General features: G+C 52.5%; 1 protein-coding gene across 2 annotated transcripts in view; it reads right to left on the bottom strand.

The window, feature by feature from the left end:
• ARK2C (arkadia (RNF111) C-terminal like ring finger ubiquitin ligase 2C) overlaps window positions 1-12924 on the bottom strand; it is a 105277-nt gene extending 92353 nt beyond the window's left edge. For both annotated transcript variants that reach the window (XM_072829467.1, XM_072829468.1), the window contains exon 1: window positions 12814-12924. In XM_072829467.1, coding sequence (XP_072685568.1) covers window positions 12814-12874 — 61 coding nt within the window. In that variant the 5' untranslated portion in view covers window positions 12875-12924. The remainder of the gene's footprint in view (window positions 1-12813) is intronic.
• Between the last annotated feature and the right edge of the window lie 531 nt (window positions 12925-13455).

Here is a 13455-nt window from a genome sequence, read left to right as displayed (position 1 = left end):
ATAGCTCCCCCAGCCAGTAGAGCTTCAAATCCCCATTCGGGGGAGTGGTTCCATTTCTGCCTTTTCCAGGAGGCCCTCCTGACTCCTCCAGGCCTCAGTGACCTCTACCCATCCCATGCGCCAGCCCTGACCAGTTGCCTCCAGGCTGTGCCATGCTTTCTAGCCAACATGACCATCAGCTTGGCCCTCCGTGTAGCCTGATCTGTGTTCTCCACACACTTCAGGGGTGCTCGGGGGGTCTCCCCAGCTTGGCTACGGGCCAGAAGCTGTCTGCACCTTGGCTGCCCACAGTGCATCAGAGATTTTCATTAACTGCTTATGCAGTGATGCTGAAACACGCCCAGCCCTCTCTTGTCTGCCCCTTTGCCCTCCCTTAGGACGCCCTAGACCGTGCCAGGGTTCCAGGCCCGAACAAACAGGATTGTGTGTTCAGAGGGGACGGCAGGAGCTAGGAATGATCACCTCTAGCTAAGCACCACGCAGGGTTCTGTGTGTGCCTTGTACTTCACCTGGACCTCCACCCTCTCCTCCCCCGGCGCTGGCACCCATAACAACAACTTCCAGTTTTTCTGATGAAGAGATGAGGCTCAGAGCGGTCCAGAGTCACCTGGCTAAGCCAGAGCTGGACCTGCAGATTTCTGGACACCAGGATCCGTGTGCACCTTGCTACCATTTACTCTCCCCCATTTGTCCTCAAGGAGAGCTGGCAAGCACAGCCCTGCCCTGCCCAGGAGCAGGCCACAATGTCAAGGCGGCCCTTGGTTTCTGTCTGGGGCAATGAAAAGGTTTTCAAAGTGAAAAGTGGTGGCAGTGGCACAGCAGCATGAATATAACTCAATGCCCATGAACTGTATGTTGTAAAGGGTTCAAATGGCAAACTTTATGCGATACCATAGTTCCCCGCTTATCCACAAGAAATATGTTCTGAGACCCCCAGGTAAGGTCTGAAACTGCAGAGAGCACCAAACCCTATATATACTAAGGTGGTTTAGGGTTTTTTTTTTTTCCCTATACACATACCTGGAATAAATTTAATTTATAAATAAAGTACAGTAAGAGATTAACAGAAGCTAATAATGAATTACAACAATTTTACTAAGATGCTCTAATAAAAACTATGTGGATGTGGTCTGGGTCTCAAAATAGCTCCCTGTACTGTACTCACCCTTCTGGTGATGACGGGAGGTGATAAAATGCCTACGTGAGACAGGAAGTGAGGTAAGCGATGCGGGTGCTGTGACGCAGTGTTAGGCCGTCACTGATCTTCTGATGATATGTCAGAGGGAGGATTATCTGTTTCTGGACTACAGCTGACGGTGGGTAATGCAATCCTCGAAATCAAAGCCACAGAGAAGGGAGAGCCACTGTGTATATTTTACTGCAGCCACAATGAGAGCCCTTAGTGTCCTGAGGGGAGCCCTGCTGGGCATTCCCCACGGGAAGTCTCCCTCACATCCTTTTTTGTGGGAGATTCATCTCCACCTCCTGAACTCCCCACCCAGACCCTCGCTTCCAGTCCCAGTCCTGGCTCTCCAAGCTAGGGAAACAATATGGTAGATTGGCCACCATAGTGAAATGCCATCCTTTCCTCTACCCCATCGAAACCCTACAGTCTTCAGCCTCACCCAGTTGTGCCTCTGACAAACCATCACTTGACCACCTCTGTTGGAGCTTCTAGAGCTCAGGTCACTTCCGACTCACCTTGAGTCAAGACCCAAGAAGAGCACTGGCCTCTCAGCATCAAGAGACCCAGGTCCCAATCCTGACTGGGGGGTCAGGAGCTGGCTTTGCAACTGCAGCCACTGGACAGGCTTGGGTTTCCTGTCTGTGAAGAGGAGACCTTGCTTCACCTGGCCCTCCTCATTCTCTTCTGCAGGAGCACCCGAAGGTCAGAGGGGTGTGAGACAGCCATAGGGGTACGGTCTGGCCCGCCCGCATGAAACATGTCATCCAAGTCCTATATTTTCACTCAAAAGTTCATGCAATATTGGCAACTGGTGACTTGAGAGTTCCTTATTTTCTCCAATATAAAAACCCCCTTTTTCTTAAGATTTAGCAGTAAAACTGGAATCTGCACTATGTTTATACCAGGGCATGGCCAGGCCCTTTTCTGCCTAGAGTGGAGGTTCTGCTCTCTATCGCACAGCCCTCTCCACTTCCCTCCAGTCTGGATGCTCCCAGAAGGCAGGCCAGGACCACCCCGCCAGGCTGAGCACGAGCAAGGACTCTGCACAGACAGACGCAGACTCCGTGAGTGCTCGTGTGATGCTGAGCAGCACCTGTTCGGGAGGAGTAGGGACAGTGACAACGAAGCACATCTCTAATTTCCTCCTCTCATCTTCCCGTCCTTCCTGTTCCTACTTTCCTCCACCTGTCTCTCCTGGGAGAAGGTTGGACTGGTCAAGGACCCCTCAGGATGCGGTGGAGGTAGAATGGGAAAATGCACCCCAGGTTCATGCCTGGGCTCCTCGTCCACTTTCTCCATCAGGCTCCCAGCTCACCTGCCCAGGGGAGGGCTGCCTGCTGTTGTTCCCTTCACCACAGGTGACCTCTCTTCCCCTTGCCCTCCCACAAACCCATTCCTGCTGACAGGAAGAAGGCTGGGCTTCTGGGGTTCTGGTGGGGCCCAAGCTTCCTCCCATGGCCCCTTACTGCCCTTCCCCTCTGGCTTGGCTCCAGCCCTGCCTCCCGGGCACCCTCTATCCCCTCAGCCAGGTATGGCCTCCAGGGACCAGTTTCCCTCCAGCCCAGCAGACTGAGCTCCCTCTATAGGCCTGGCTTCCACCTACGCCCGGAGGGATGTAGGTCCACCAAAGGTGAGGCCCGGCAGCAGCCGACCTAAGCCGGTGTCCAGGAGGAGCCTTGCTGAGCTCTGACTTAATAGAGGCCGAGACTCTGTCTAGCTGCCTCTTTTGTCTCCCTCACCACCCAGCTGGACACACAGGCTACTGAGCCTTGGGTGACTGGCCGTGCAGGGAGCCTTTAAGAGGGGTCTATGGACCTGGGCCTCCCCCTGTCATGCCTCACCTTCCCCAGAATCAGATTTTTCAACTCTGCTCAGCAGGGCCATGCCTCATAGGCGGAGGGGTAGGCCTGGACAGGCCCAGGGGTCCTTTCTTGCCCAGTCCATTTCAGCTGCACCTCCAGGGAATGCACTGGAGGCTGAGGGCCCCACAGGGCGGACCCTCCTTTAGCTGAAGGGAGACTGATAGTGTCTCCACCCCGGAGGGAGGCATCCATCCATCACTATCCACAGAGTTGAGGAACAAGAGCAATTGCTCTAGGAGGGGGGTCATCCTGGGAAGCAGTCTGGCCCACAAGGCCTCTGTACACTGGGGAGGGGTGGCATGGAGGCCCTGGGCCACTGGGGGAGCAGAGCCCCAGTGAAGCTACTGTGAGGCAAGGGGGACACTCGAGAGCGCCTCCTCACCGCCCCCCCCCCCCAATTCCCTCCCACTCTCAGCCCCAGACTGGGAGCAGCAGCTGTTGCAAAGCATCCTGCCCTTCCTGGAGACAGGTGTTGGCCAAATTCTCACTTCCTCCCAGCCTCAGAGAGCTCCTCCACCCCCTCTCCACGAGGCAGGCAGGCGGGTGCTGAGTCAGCGGCCACCACTTCCTCTCCTAGCTGCACCCCAATACCTGGGGGAGTGGCTGAGGCCTGATAGGACAGCCCACTCACTGGGGGGCTCCCTGGCCTGTGCTGACAGGCCCCAGCGGGATGTTCCAGGGAATGGATGCATTCGGGAACAAGGGGAAGGGCCTGCTCAGAGGGCAAACTAGGCCCACAGCGTGGGAAGCAGGTGCCCCCTGAGCTCAGGCCTGCAGGCCGAGCTCGCTGCCCTCCCATGGCCCACCAGGCTGCCCAGAGGAGGTGGTCTAGCCATTGGGTAAAGAGCGTGTGCCTGCTGCCCCGAGGAAAGTCAAAGAGGCAATAAAATGTGCTTCTCATCAAGGGGCAACCCCAGTTTTTCAAGCAGGAAGGGGCCACTAGGCCAATCATCCTCCTCGGCAGATAGCAAGTGAGCACACAGCGCAGTGATCCCGGGCTGTAGGTCACAGGGTCAGCCACCACCAGCTGCTAGGGAGCAGGACAGGGAGCCCCCGCGGTTCCCACTATCCCGAACCACCTGTCTGAGGGCCAGCACCGAGCAATGTCATTCATTATTGCTACCGTTGCCACGGGCTAGCTTCTTGCTTTGTTTCCTACACATCAAGTCCTATAAGACAGACGTGATGGATCTATCATCCCCATTTGACTGACATCCCCACTGACGGGGCCAACTGAGACCCAGGGGAGGAAGACACTGACCTGCCCGGGATCACAGAAGTCTGTGGTAAAACGAAGACCAACTCCCGGATCTCAAATGTTTATGCAGACATTCTTCCTTCTCCAAGCCCTCTTTTACCTGCCTTCCCCTCCAGCTATTTGGGTCTATTAATGGGAGGAGCTGATGGTGAGCAGAGAGGCTTTGGAGCTGTCAGACCCATACTGCCAACCCCTCCTCCCCTGTGGCCCATGGCACCCCTGCAACCCGGTGCCGTGCAAGTGTGTCCTAGGCCCCAGCCTGAGTGCGGGGCCACCGTTCAAGGGGAATATTATGCAGCCATTAAAAGTGATGCTCGTAACAACAACATATGAAAGCATGAAAAGACTGTGACAAGTTACATTAAAAGATGGAGAATGTAGGATTGTTCATTACTGCGTTTACAGCTCAACAAAAAAAATATACATATGTGTAGGCACAGAAATGTGGGAGGAGTTTTACCGACATGATCTCAGAGGGGTGGACACCTAAGAGATGTTTTTCCCCCCCTTCAGTTTATTTTCTTTTCTTTTTTTTTTCCTTTGGTCTATTTTCTAAACCTTCCAAAATATCATTCTATTACTTCCATGATCTAATATAGACTGAAGTTGTCGAACCACCACCCCCTCCACCAAGCTCTTTCTCTTCACTTGAGAAGGGCCAACCTGTTTGCAAGCCTGTGGAGGTGGCGATGACCCTGCCATCTGCCTGCCCTGGAGTCTCTCTCCTCAAGAAGGGGGGAACTTGATGAAAATCATTCAAACTGAGATATCAGGGCGCAGTGGGGTGCAGCTCCTTGGGGAGTCTGTGTCCCAAGAGAGGCTCCAGGGAGAATGGCCTCCAGGCTAAAGATGTGTGCGGACAACCAAATAAAGGGATTCCAAGACTGGAGAGAGAGGTTTGGGAGGAGTTGTCATGGAAACATGAAGAATTTGTATTGAAGTGAATTTCCTAACCCCACTGGGTGCTAAAAGTCTTAAATCCCAGGACCGTGCCATGGTCCCCTTCCTTCTGTCACTCTTGGCATCTCAAACTCACTGAGCTCATCTCTCCCTGAAATGGACTGTTGTTCCCAATCTTTCCTGTTTGTCCTCCCAGTCATACTCCTTCCAGGCACCCCGAGACCTCTCTGCCCTTCAGCCCCTCCACCTGGACTCAGCTCTGCTCACTTCCCCTATGGTTTGGGTTAGGGAAGGCCCCTTGTGGAGCCATCCTTCCCACCCCCCAGGCCTTTGGCTTAGGTTTCCATCAGCCCTGGAAGCCTGCCGTGGCCTCTTCCCTGGCCGCACCCCCTAGGCTCACCCCACTGTCACCAGCTGCCAGAATGAGTTGTTGAAATACCGCTCTCCCCAGAGAGCTCTCAAGGGCTAAGGGAGCAGGTTCAAACTCTACTGGAGCTTCCGAAGGCCTTCAGAACCAGGCTTCCAAGTATCTTCCAGCCTTTTCTCCCACATTCTCAGACCTCGTGCTGCCGAACTCCTAGAGCTGTGCTCTGGGGAGAACCATCCAAGGACAGACCAGGGTCCTGGTGCCTCTTGCAGACAAGCACGGCAGCACACCTGCACACATGCCCCTACACACGAGCACACACGCACAAACACACCCTTCCTCGTATGTACTTCCTGTTCTTGCCAAGTCAGCAGAGCCTCTAGGCCTTAGCCAAAGTCTCACTCCTTCCCCACCCCCACCCAGAGCCCTTCTTCCTCTTCCTCTCTCCTTAGACGTACCACCTTTGAGGCACATCTTAATCCTGCCTCCTCAGTCAGGTGATCTCTGAGACTAAATGTGATCCCTCACCAATAGATTCCTACAGTTATAGGGGACGGAGGGGCAGCCACCTAGCAGGCCCCAGGCACCTGCTGCATGCCAGGTGCTTTTGAATAGTCTAAACACACCCTGTCAGGTATCACGATGGTCATTGTTTAGATGACACTCAGAGCAGTTCACCCTTCCAGGCCAAGAGGGGGCTAGGACTTAACCCCTGGGCGGCCTCAGGCTCTTTCCACCTCACCCAGTCAGACGTTCTGCCATCTGTTGGGGTACTTTGGCACAGAATGTCTTAGACAGCACCTGGTTTCCTAAGCATTCATCTCCTAGCCTCGGCGTAAGCCTCGGGAGGGCAGGCACCCAGGTACTACGTTGCTTTGGCATCCCCTTTAACGTGGCTCCAAGTAGGTATTCAGTAAACACTCATGAACTAAGTGAGTAAACAAGTGAGTTGAGCAGAAGAACAAATGATTGAACACGAGGACACAGGCATTGCAAGTGGTTATGTTGCAGGGCTATATATGTTTGCTTTTAGTGCTTAAGTCATCCAGAAAATCCTCAGAGTCTCTCTAAGGCAAGCTGTCCCCCCACACGTCTCCCCCAACCCTTCTGGCAATATATTGGCTCCTCTGTGCCTAAGCCATACTGGAAACTAATAAATACTGATTCATGTTCATACTATGTTAAGCCAGGAATTTTTAAATAGCTATTTAGATCCACAGAAAAACGAAGGCACCAATGTCTTGCACCTTTGCACAAGCAGTAGCTGATTAGGACTAAGAGATCAGTCACACCCTGGAGTCAAGGGCCTGTGTCTCTTGGCCAGGAAGGGGGGCTCCATGCTGCTCTTGGGTCCCGCGTGGAGTTGTGGCTTTCCTAACACAGGAAACCAGTAAGTTTTCCTGTGGGACACCTTAGGCTATTTAAAGATGGGAGGGATGTGGGGGCAAAGGATGAGGCAGGAGGTGAGCAAACTGTAAGACGAAGAGAGGTGACCCAGTCTCTGTCACCTGAATCTTAGAGCATTGAGAGTTCTGAGGATCTTTTCCCCTAATCTTGAGTGATTAATACTGCTAGTTGGTTTATGGATTACTATTATTTAAGAAAACACATCCATTAAATGGTCCTTATCTGCTGCTAATTGCAAAAGAGTTCTTTCGTTTGAAAAGAAGACCTGCGCACAAGAGCTGTGCTTCATCTTCACTACAAAGTCTCTGGTGTAGGATCTAAGTGACAGATGGCTTTTCCAAAATCCTGGAGTCAAAAGTTATTAAAACGGGTATGTGTCAGATGGTTGACAGAGTAGATACAAAGTACAACGGCTTTGTAATGATTGGCTCATCCAGTCAGGGGAAAGGGCTCCTTCATCTGAATGTGTTTCTTCTGACAATGGGTGAAAATCAAGTAGGCATTTGATAAATTGCTGAAACATGACTTCCCATTAACCCCACCAGCTTTCTATATTATTACTAGGTTACCAGACGGTCCTTACCATGTATCGATCAACTAATTCTGACACACATAACACTAATCTAGAGAAATAGAATCTTAAAGCTGGTTAACATCAATCTAATAAAAGCCACTGCTCTCTGGGACAAAAATGAGGGTCATCACCTGATTTGGGGTAGTTTTTACCATTATTGAGGATAGGTTGAGGAATGGTTGATCTTGCTTTCTCAAACTGGGAACAAAATTAAAATTTTCATGTAAACCGAAATAAAAGGAGGAAGAGAAGCAAAAAAAGATTTTTTTAAATCCTTGAAGGTTTGCATATCTCTTCTTGCACCGACTACAGCATGAGCCTCCGCTGGGAACTTCCATGTGTGTCCATGTGTCACAGTAAATCAGCTCAGCTTTCCTACCCGGGCTGGGGAGAGCACAAGAACAAAGGGCCAGAGCAGAAAGGGCAGTCATGAGAGGAGAGGAGAGTCCTCCCAAGCCACAAAGAAGGCAAGGCAGCACTGTGGTCAGGCAGGGTGCAATTATGGGGGGACAGAAGTCCAGCAGAGGGGTAGCGGGACCCCGGGAGACAGCCCAGAGGAGGGAGGAGGAGGTATGGCCCCAGGAAGAGTGGCTCCAAAATGATGACCCTATGGAGCAACCGTGAATTTCTTTAATCAACTGATTTCCTTGGTGTCTAAAATGCCTCATTTAGCAAGACTTGTTCTGGGCTGAAACTGAATTGGTGTAAGTGACAAATGCTTGAATTTGGGGGGAATATATCTCTCCACTGGCTTCTCCAACGTAATTGGGAGGGAAGAAAAGATACATGTTAAGGGCTCTTCATCAGATTCAATTTGGGGGTAGGTCCTGACTTCCCTCCTGATCCACACTCCACCTCCTACACACACACACACACACACACACACACACACACACACACACAATGGCAGAGATCTGGCTTCTTTCTCAAGAGAGGCACCAGGACCACAGATGAGGCAGCTGTCAGGGAACTAGGCTATAATCAGCTTTAACTGGCTTACAGCCGACAGAGGACACAGACCCTCTTATTTCTACGGTAACAGGTCAAGCTGCTGACCCTGGGCTAAATGTGGGGGGTGGTGTTGGTTTCTATTCCCAACATCTTCCTTACGCAGGATCTCAATGCAAAACTTACACTGCCAGTCTCAAGAACTTAGAGATGCACATAGAAGAGGGTACTTTAAAATTCTAGACCATGGCTTCAATTACATGTAACATGTTACCCCCAGCATGATTTATCAGGACAGTAAATCAATGAGACAGTAAAAGGAAAAGTTAAAACACAACTAAAAATGGGTTTTTCAGGCGAGTCTGAAATGCTACAGATTGCTAGTTAAGAACAGTATCCCTTTTCTCAACCTAAGTGTTAGAGCCCCACCTCTTCACCAGCATCACAAACTGAGTGCCATGTAACTTAGAAACTAAGGTGAAATGTGCAGGCTATGCAGGTGGCCAAATATAAGGGTTGTCTCTATGCGGTTGAGCTGTTTTGGTGTGGCAGGACAACTGACCCTTCCCACAGCCCCAGATGTCTATTGTAAAAAGATATGGACTAGTTGAGATTAAAGTCTCCATATCTGTACCACAAAAAAGAAAAGAAGAAGAAGAAGAAGAAGAAGAAGAAGAAGAAGAAGAAGAAGAAGGAGGAGGAGGAGGAGGAGGAGGAGGAGGAGGAGGAGGAGGAGGAGGAGGAAGAAGAAGAAAAAGAAGAAAGAAAAAAGAAGAGAGAAAAAAGAAAAGAAGAAAGAAAGAAAAAAGAAAAGAAGAAAGAAAGAAAAGAAAAAGGAAAGTAAAAAAAGGCATTCACTCGAATCTTACAATGGGAGGTGGGAGTGGTGGGTGGGTGAGGGTGGGGATAGAAAAGCAAGGGAAAAATCTAAACAGCAGGATACGACAATAAATGGGAAAACAGCAAGAGAAAAAGCACACTAGGTTAATATAGGAAAACTAGTTCTTTATTGAGAGATTGTATATTAGTATTAGTGGATTCTGTGTGTAACAATGTCATCATGCACACGATACAAAAAAAAAAGGCTGGGCCCACCATGCTTCGGAAGGGCAACAGAACAAAAGCAGCGTACAATGAGCAGATGGCCCGGGCTACACGACCACAGTACGTTTCAGCAGGGTGACATCTCTAACCGAGCGCTGTACATTGTCAACTGGGGGATGTAAAAAAATACAGATCATGCTTTAGTTTTAGTACAAGAAAAGGTGAAAAAGATACACAACCAAAAGGATATTTGATACAGAAAAAATTACCCACAAAATAAGAACAGGAAGTAATTCAGCACAGCAGAACACGCTATCCCTGTTTAATGGAAAACCATTTTGCTAGGGATTCTTTTTTCCTTCTTCCTTTTTTTTTTTTTTTTTTCTCGCTTTCTTTTCAGATTGCCAAATGGCAATCTGGGGCAGCCACTTGGGACTTGATTTTTGGAAGGGCCCTCGAAGTAGGGACCTTATTCTTACATTACTGCCGTTGTTTTGTTTCAGTTTTCGAGCAGGTCCGGCTGGTCAGGCGGCAGAAGGGAGCCGGCTGTTAAAGGGGCAGCTCTGAGGGCCAGGGCGGATGTCCAAAGATGCTCTTGACATCATACAATTAAACAATTAAGACACCATAGCTAGGGCTCCCCATGAAGCCAGGGACCTTGCTGCACCAAATTTTCAGAGGCTATGACAGTGGCATCAACTGTCATTTCATCAAAGATTTTCATACATGTATACTTATTATTTTTTGCCTCCGACTAAATGTACTCTCTCCACTCATGCCTGGGTGCTGCCAAGAAGCGAGCTGATGGCCACCCAGATAAGTGGGAAATGGGGTGCCCAGAGCCTCCAAGCCAAGGCAAAAGGAATCCACTTAACAGGGATTTACAGTGCAATGTACTCAGCTAAACAAGATGAAGATACAAAAATGGTTATTTCTCTACATCTATTCTGAAATGGCCTACATCCTATACTACTACAATGGAAACTAAAAAGAACAGACTTAAGCTGGCAAGCTATCTAATAGTTTTACAAGAATTGTGGTGTAGGACCTTGTTGGGTTAAGCATTAGTATCCTCTATCGAAAGGTCATGAATTCTTATCTCATTGTGCTAAATTTTACCCACAGCCCAACTCACCCTCAGCCCTTGAATTTCCTGTGGGCGTGTTTGCCATGAAAGTAAACTTTGACAGAGGGGCAAAATTTATTTTGGGGGGGGGGGGCGGGGGGGGGAATTGGAGGGAGGCATATTAAAAATAAAATTTAAAGGCAGCTGAGCAATTTGAATTTCAAAAACGTAAAATCGGCATCCTGCAAGGGTATTTAGAGATCCGTGGTATTAATGAGGATGATAATGATTTAATCAGGATAATTATACTTTCAGGCTCAACATCCTTCTTAATCATTTTTGAATTTCTGCCTAGTGTAATGCTCCACACCCGTTTTAAGAGGAAATGCCAAGTAAGAAGACATAATTTGTGTACTGGGGGAGGGGGTTGGCATTTCCAGGGAGAGCTCACCAGGGCACCCCCCCCCCTTCCCGCGCGGCCTACTCCTCACACACCCCCTCCACACCCCCTCCACCGCTAGGCCGGCCTGAGATAGGGATACTGCCGCTTAAATAGCAATGCTTTCCTCAGATGGAGACAGGAGATGGTTAAGAGGGGTGTCACAATACAGCTAAATGCGGAGGCAGAAGGGTCACAGCGCACACAGCAGCGAGTTGACCATTCACTGAGCTACACAATGAAGAAAAAAAAAAGATTTGATAAATGCAGAATGTCATCATTCTATCATCACACGAAAAAAACTGCGGTTCAAACAGGCCTAAGGGGGCCAACCTTGCCTTTTCGGTTCTGGGGAGAGGCTTAGGGCTGGGGACAGCTGGTCTGGCAGAAAGAGGGCCGGGCTTTCATTTTCTTGCCCAATCGGGCCCCTGGGGCGCACTGAAGCGCTGGCCCCGCGACCCCACCCCCTGCTCTGACTCGGTGGAGCAGCCCTGGTCGCAAAGGGAAGACATCATTCTGTGCGTGAGGGAGGGGGAGTGGGGGAGGGCCTGAGCCAGCAGGGATTTAAGCAGACTTGGAGTGGGAGAGGGTAGCAGAAACATTTCCAAGAAGAGAAATGTGAGTCCAGAGGCAGAATACAAAAAGGAAAAAAAAAAAAAAATGAATCTAAATGCATCTCGGATTCGCTTTGGGAGGTGGGAAATTTTGATTAAAAGGAAATGGAAGAAATGTGGAGGGCGGGGGGGGAGAAGAGGGGGAAATCAAGCTATTGTTGGAGCAGAATGTAAGGGAAAGGGGATGTGGGGAAGGGGACCGTGCAAACACACCCCATATATCACAGTTAAAAACAAAGCCGGCGCCGGCCTGCTGCTTTGTCAACGCCTGCCCAGGGCAAAGGCCTGGCGTGGGGGCAGCTTCCCACCTCATCCGCACACACAGCGCAACACCCGAGGGCCGGGCACCCCGCTCCGGCCGGGACCAGGGGTGCACAGCAGTGCATGTCTGACTCCGAGGCGCGCACACACTTCCACACACGCTCACACACACACACACATCCAAGCGTTTTGAATCCATAGATGCAACTGTCATACAAAGACAATGGGGGTGGGGGTGGGTAGCACAAGGCGATACAAAAAAAAGGGGGGGGTGGTAAGGGGGAGAAAGGCACGGGACGGGACGGGACGGGGAAATGGTGCGAGTGCCCACCAGAGGGTGGGGGCTGGGGCATGGGCTAGGGCAGATCCCGGAGCCCAGCTCGGCAGCCGGCGGTAGCGGTGACCCAAAGATGAAGGGGGTGCAAACACAAATAACACAAAAACACACATATGCCTCAAAACAAACACAAACACAAAACAACACCGAATAACAGAAAACCAAGTGCGCTTGCACACACACTCGCAGGCGCGCGCACGCGCGCGCACGCTCACAGCCATGTATCTCTCTCCTCCTTCCGATCACACAGGGCTAGGTATTAGGGGCAGGGGCTGGGATTCGGGGAGCCGCGTCCGCCGCAAGGAATAAAAAATGGGGCTGGGGAGGGAGGGACCCAAATTCGCCAAACCCTAACTTCACTACAAAAGCTCCCACGAGGGCGGCCACCCCCGCCTGGGGGGTCCCCCAGAAGGGCTAGGGGAGAAGCCACCGCTCGCCCCGCGTCCCCGCGGGTGTGCCCCGACCCCCCGCCGCCCGCGGCGCCCGCCCCCGCCCCGGTGCCCGCGGCGATCCACGCTCCGAAGCGGACCCCGAAAGGAAAAAGCGATACCTCTGTTTCGCACAGAGCCAAACACTGGAAGCACGAGATAGCCGACGTGGACCAGGACCATCCTGGCTCCTCGAGCGGCGGCGGCGGCGGCGGCGGCGGCGGCGGCGGCGGCGGCGGCGGCTGCGCGCGGGCCCTTTGTGGCGCGGCTCCGGGGCGCGGGCGCGGGCGGCGGCGGGGCTGCGGGAGCCGCCGGGGCGGGAGGCGGAGCGCGGGGCGCGGGCGGCGGCGGGGCGGCGGCTGGCGGGGAGACAGATGGCCCATGGAAAGGCTCCCTTCCCGGCCCCTCTCGACATTCAAAGGCGCTGGGGCCGCAGCTGCCGCCACACAAAGGCGCGCGCAGCCAATGGGAGCGGAGCGCAGCGCGGCGCGGCCTCGCCGGAACCGCGGGGGACAGCGGGGACCGCGGGCGCGCGGGTGGCGAGGGAGGAGGGGGGCCGGCCGCGAGGGCGAGGGCGCGGGCGAGGGCGAGGGCGCGGGCGCGGGCGCGGGCGGCCAATCGCCGAGGCCCGCGGCCGGGCGGGGGGAGGGGGAGGTCAGCCCGCGGGGCGCGTGGAGCCGGGCGCGGGTCCCCGGCCGCCCGCAGGCCCGAGCGCGCGCGTGCAGCGCCCCGCACACGCACGCGGGCGGCGTGCACGCGGAACG

Source organism: Canis lupus, chromosome 6 (genome assembly GCF_048164855.1).
Source record: "Canis lupus baileyi chromosome 6, mCanLup2.hap1, whole genome shotgun sequence".
Taxonomy (NCBI): Eukaryota; Metazoa; Chordata; class Mammalia; order Carnivora; family Canidae; genus Canis; species Canis lupus.
This window is presented reverse-complemented; position numbering and strand designations above follow the sequence as displayed.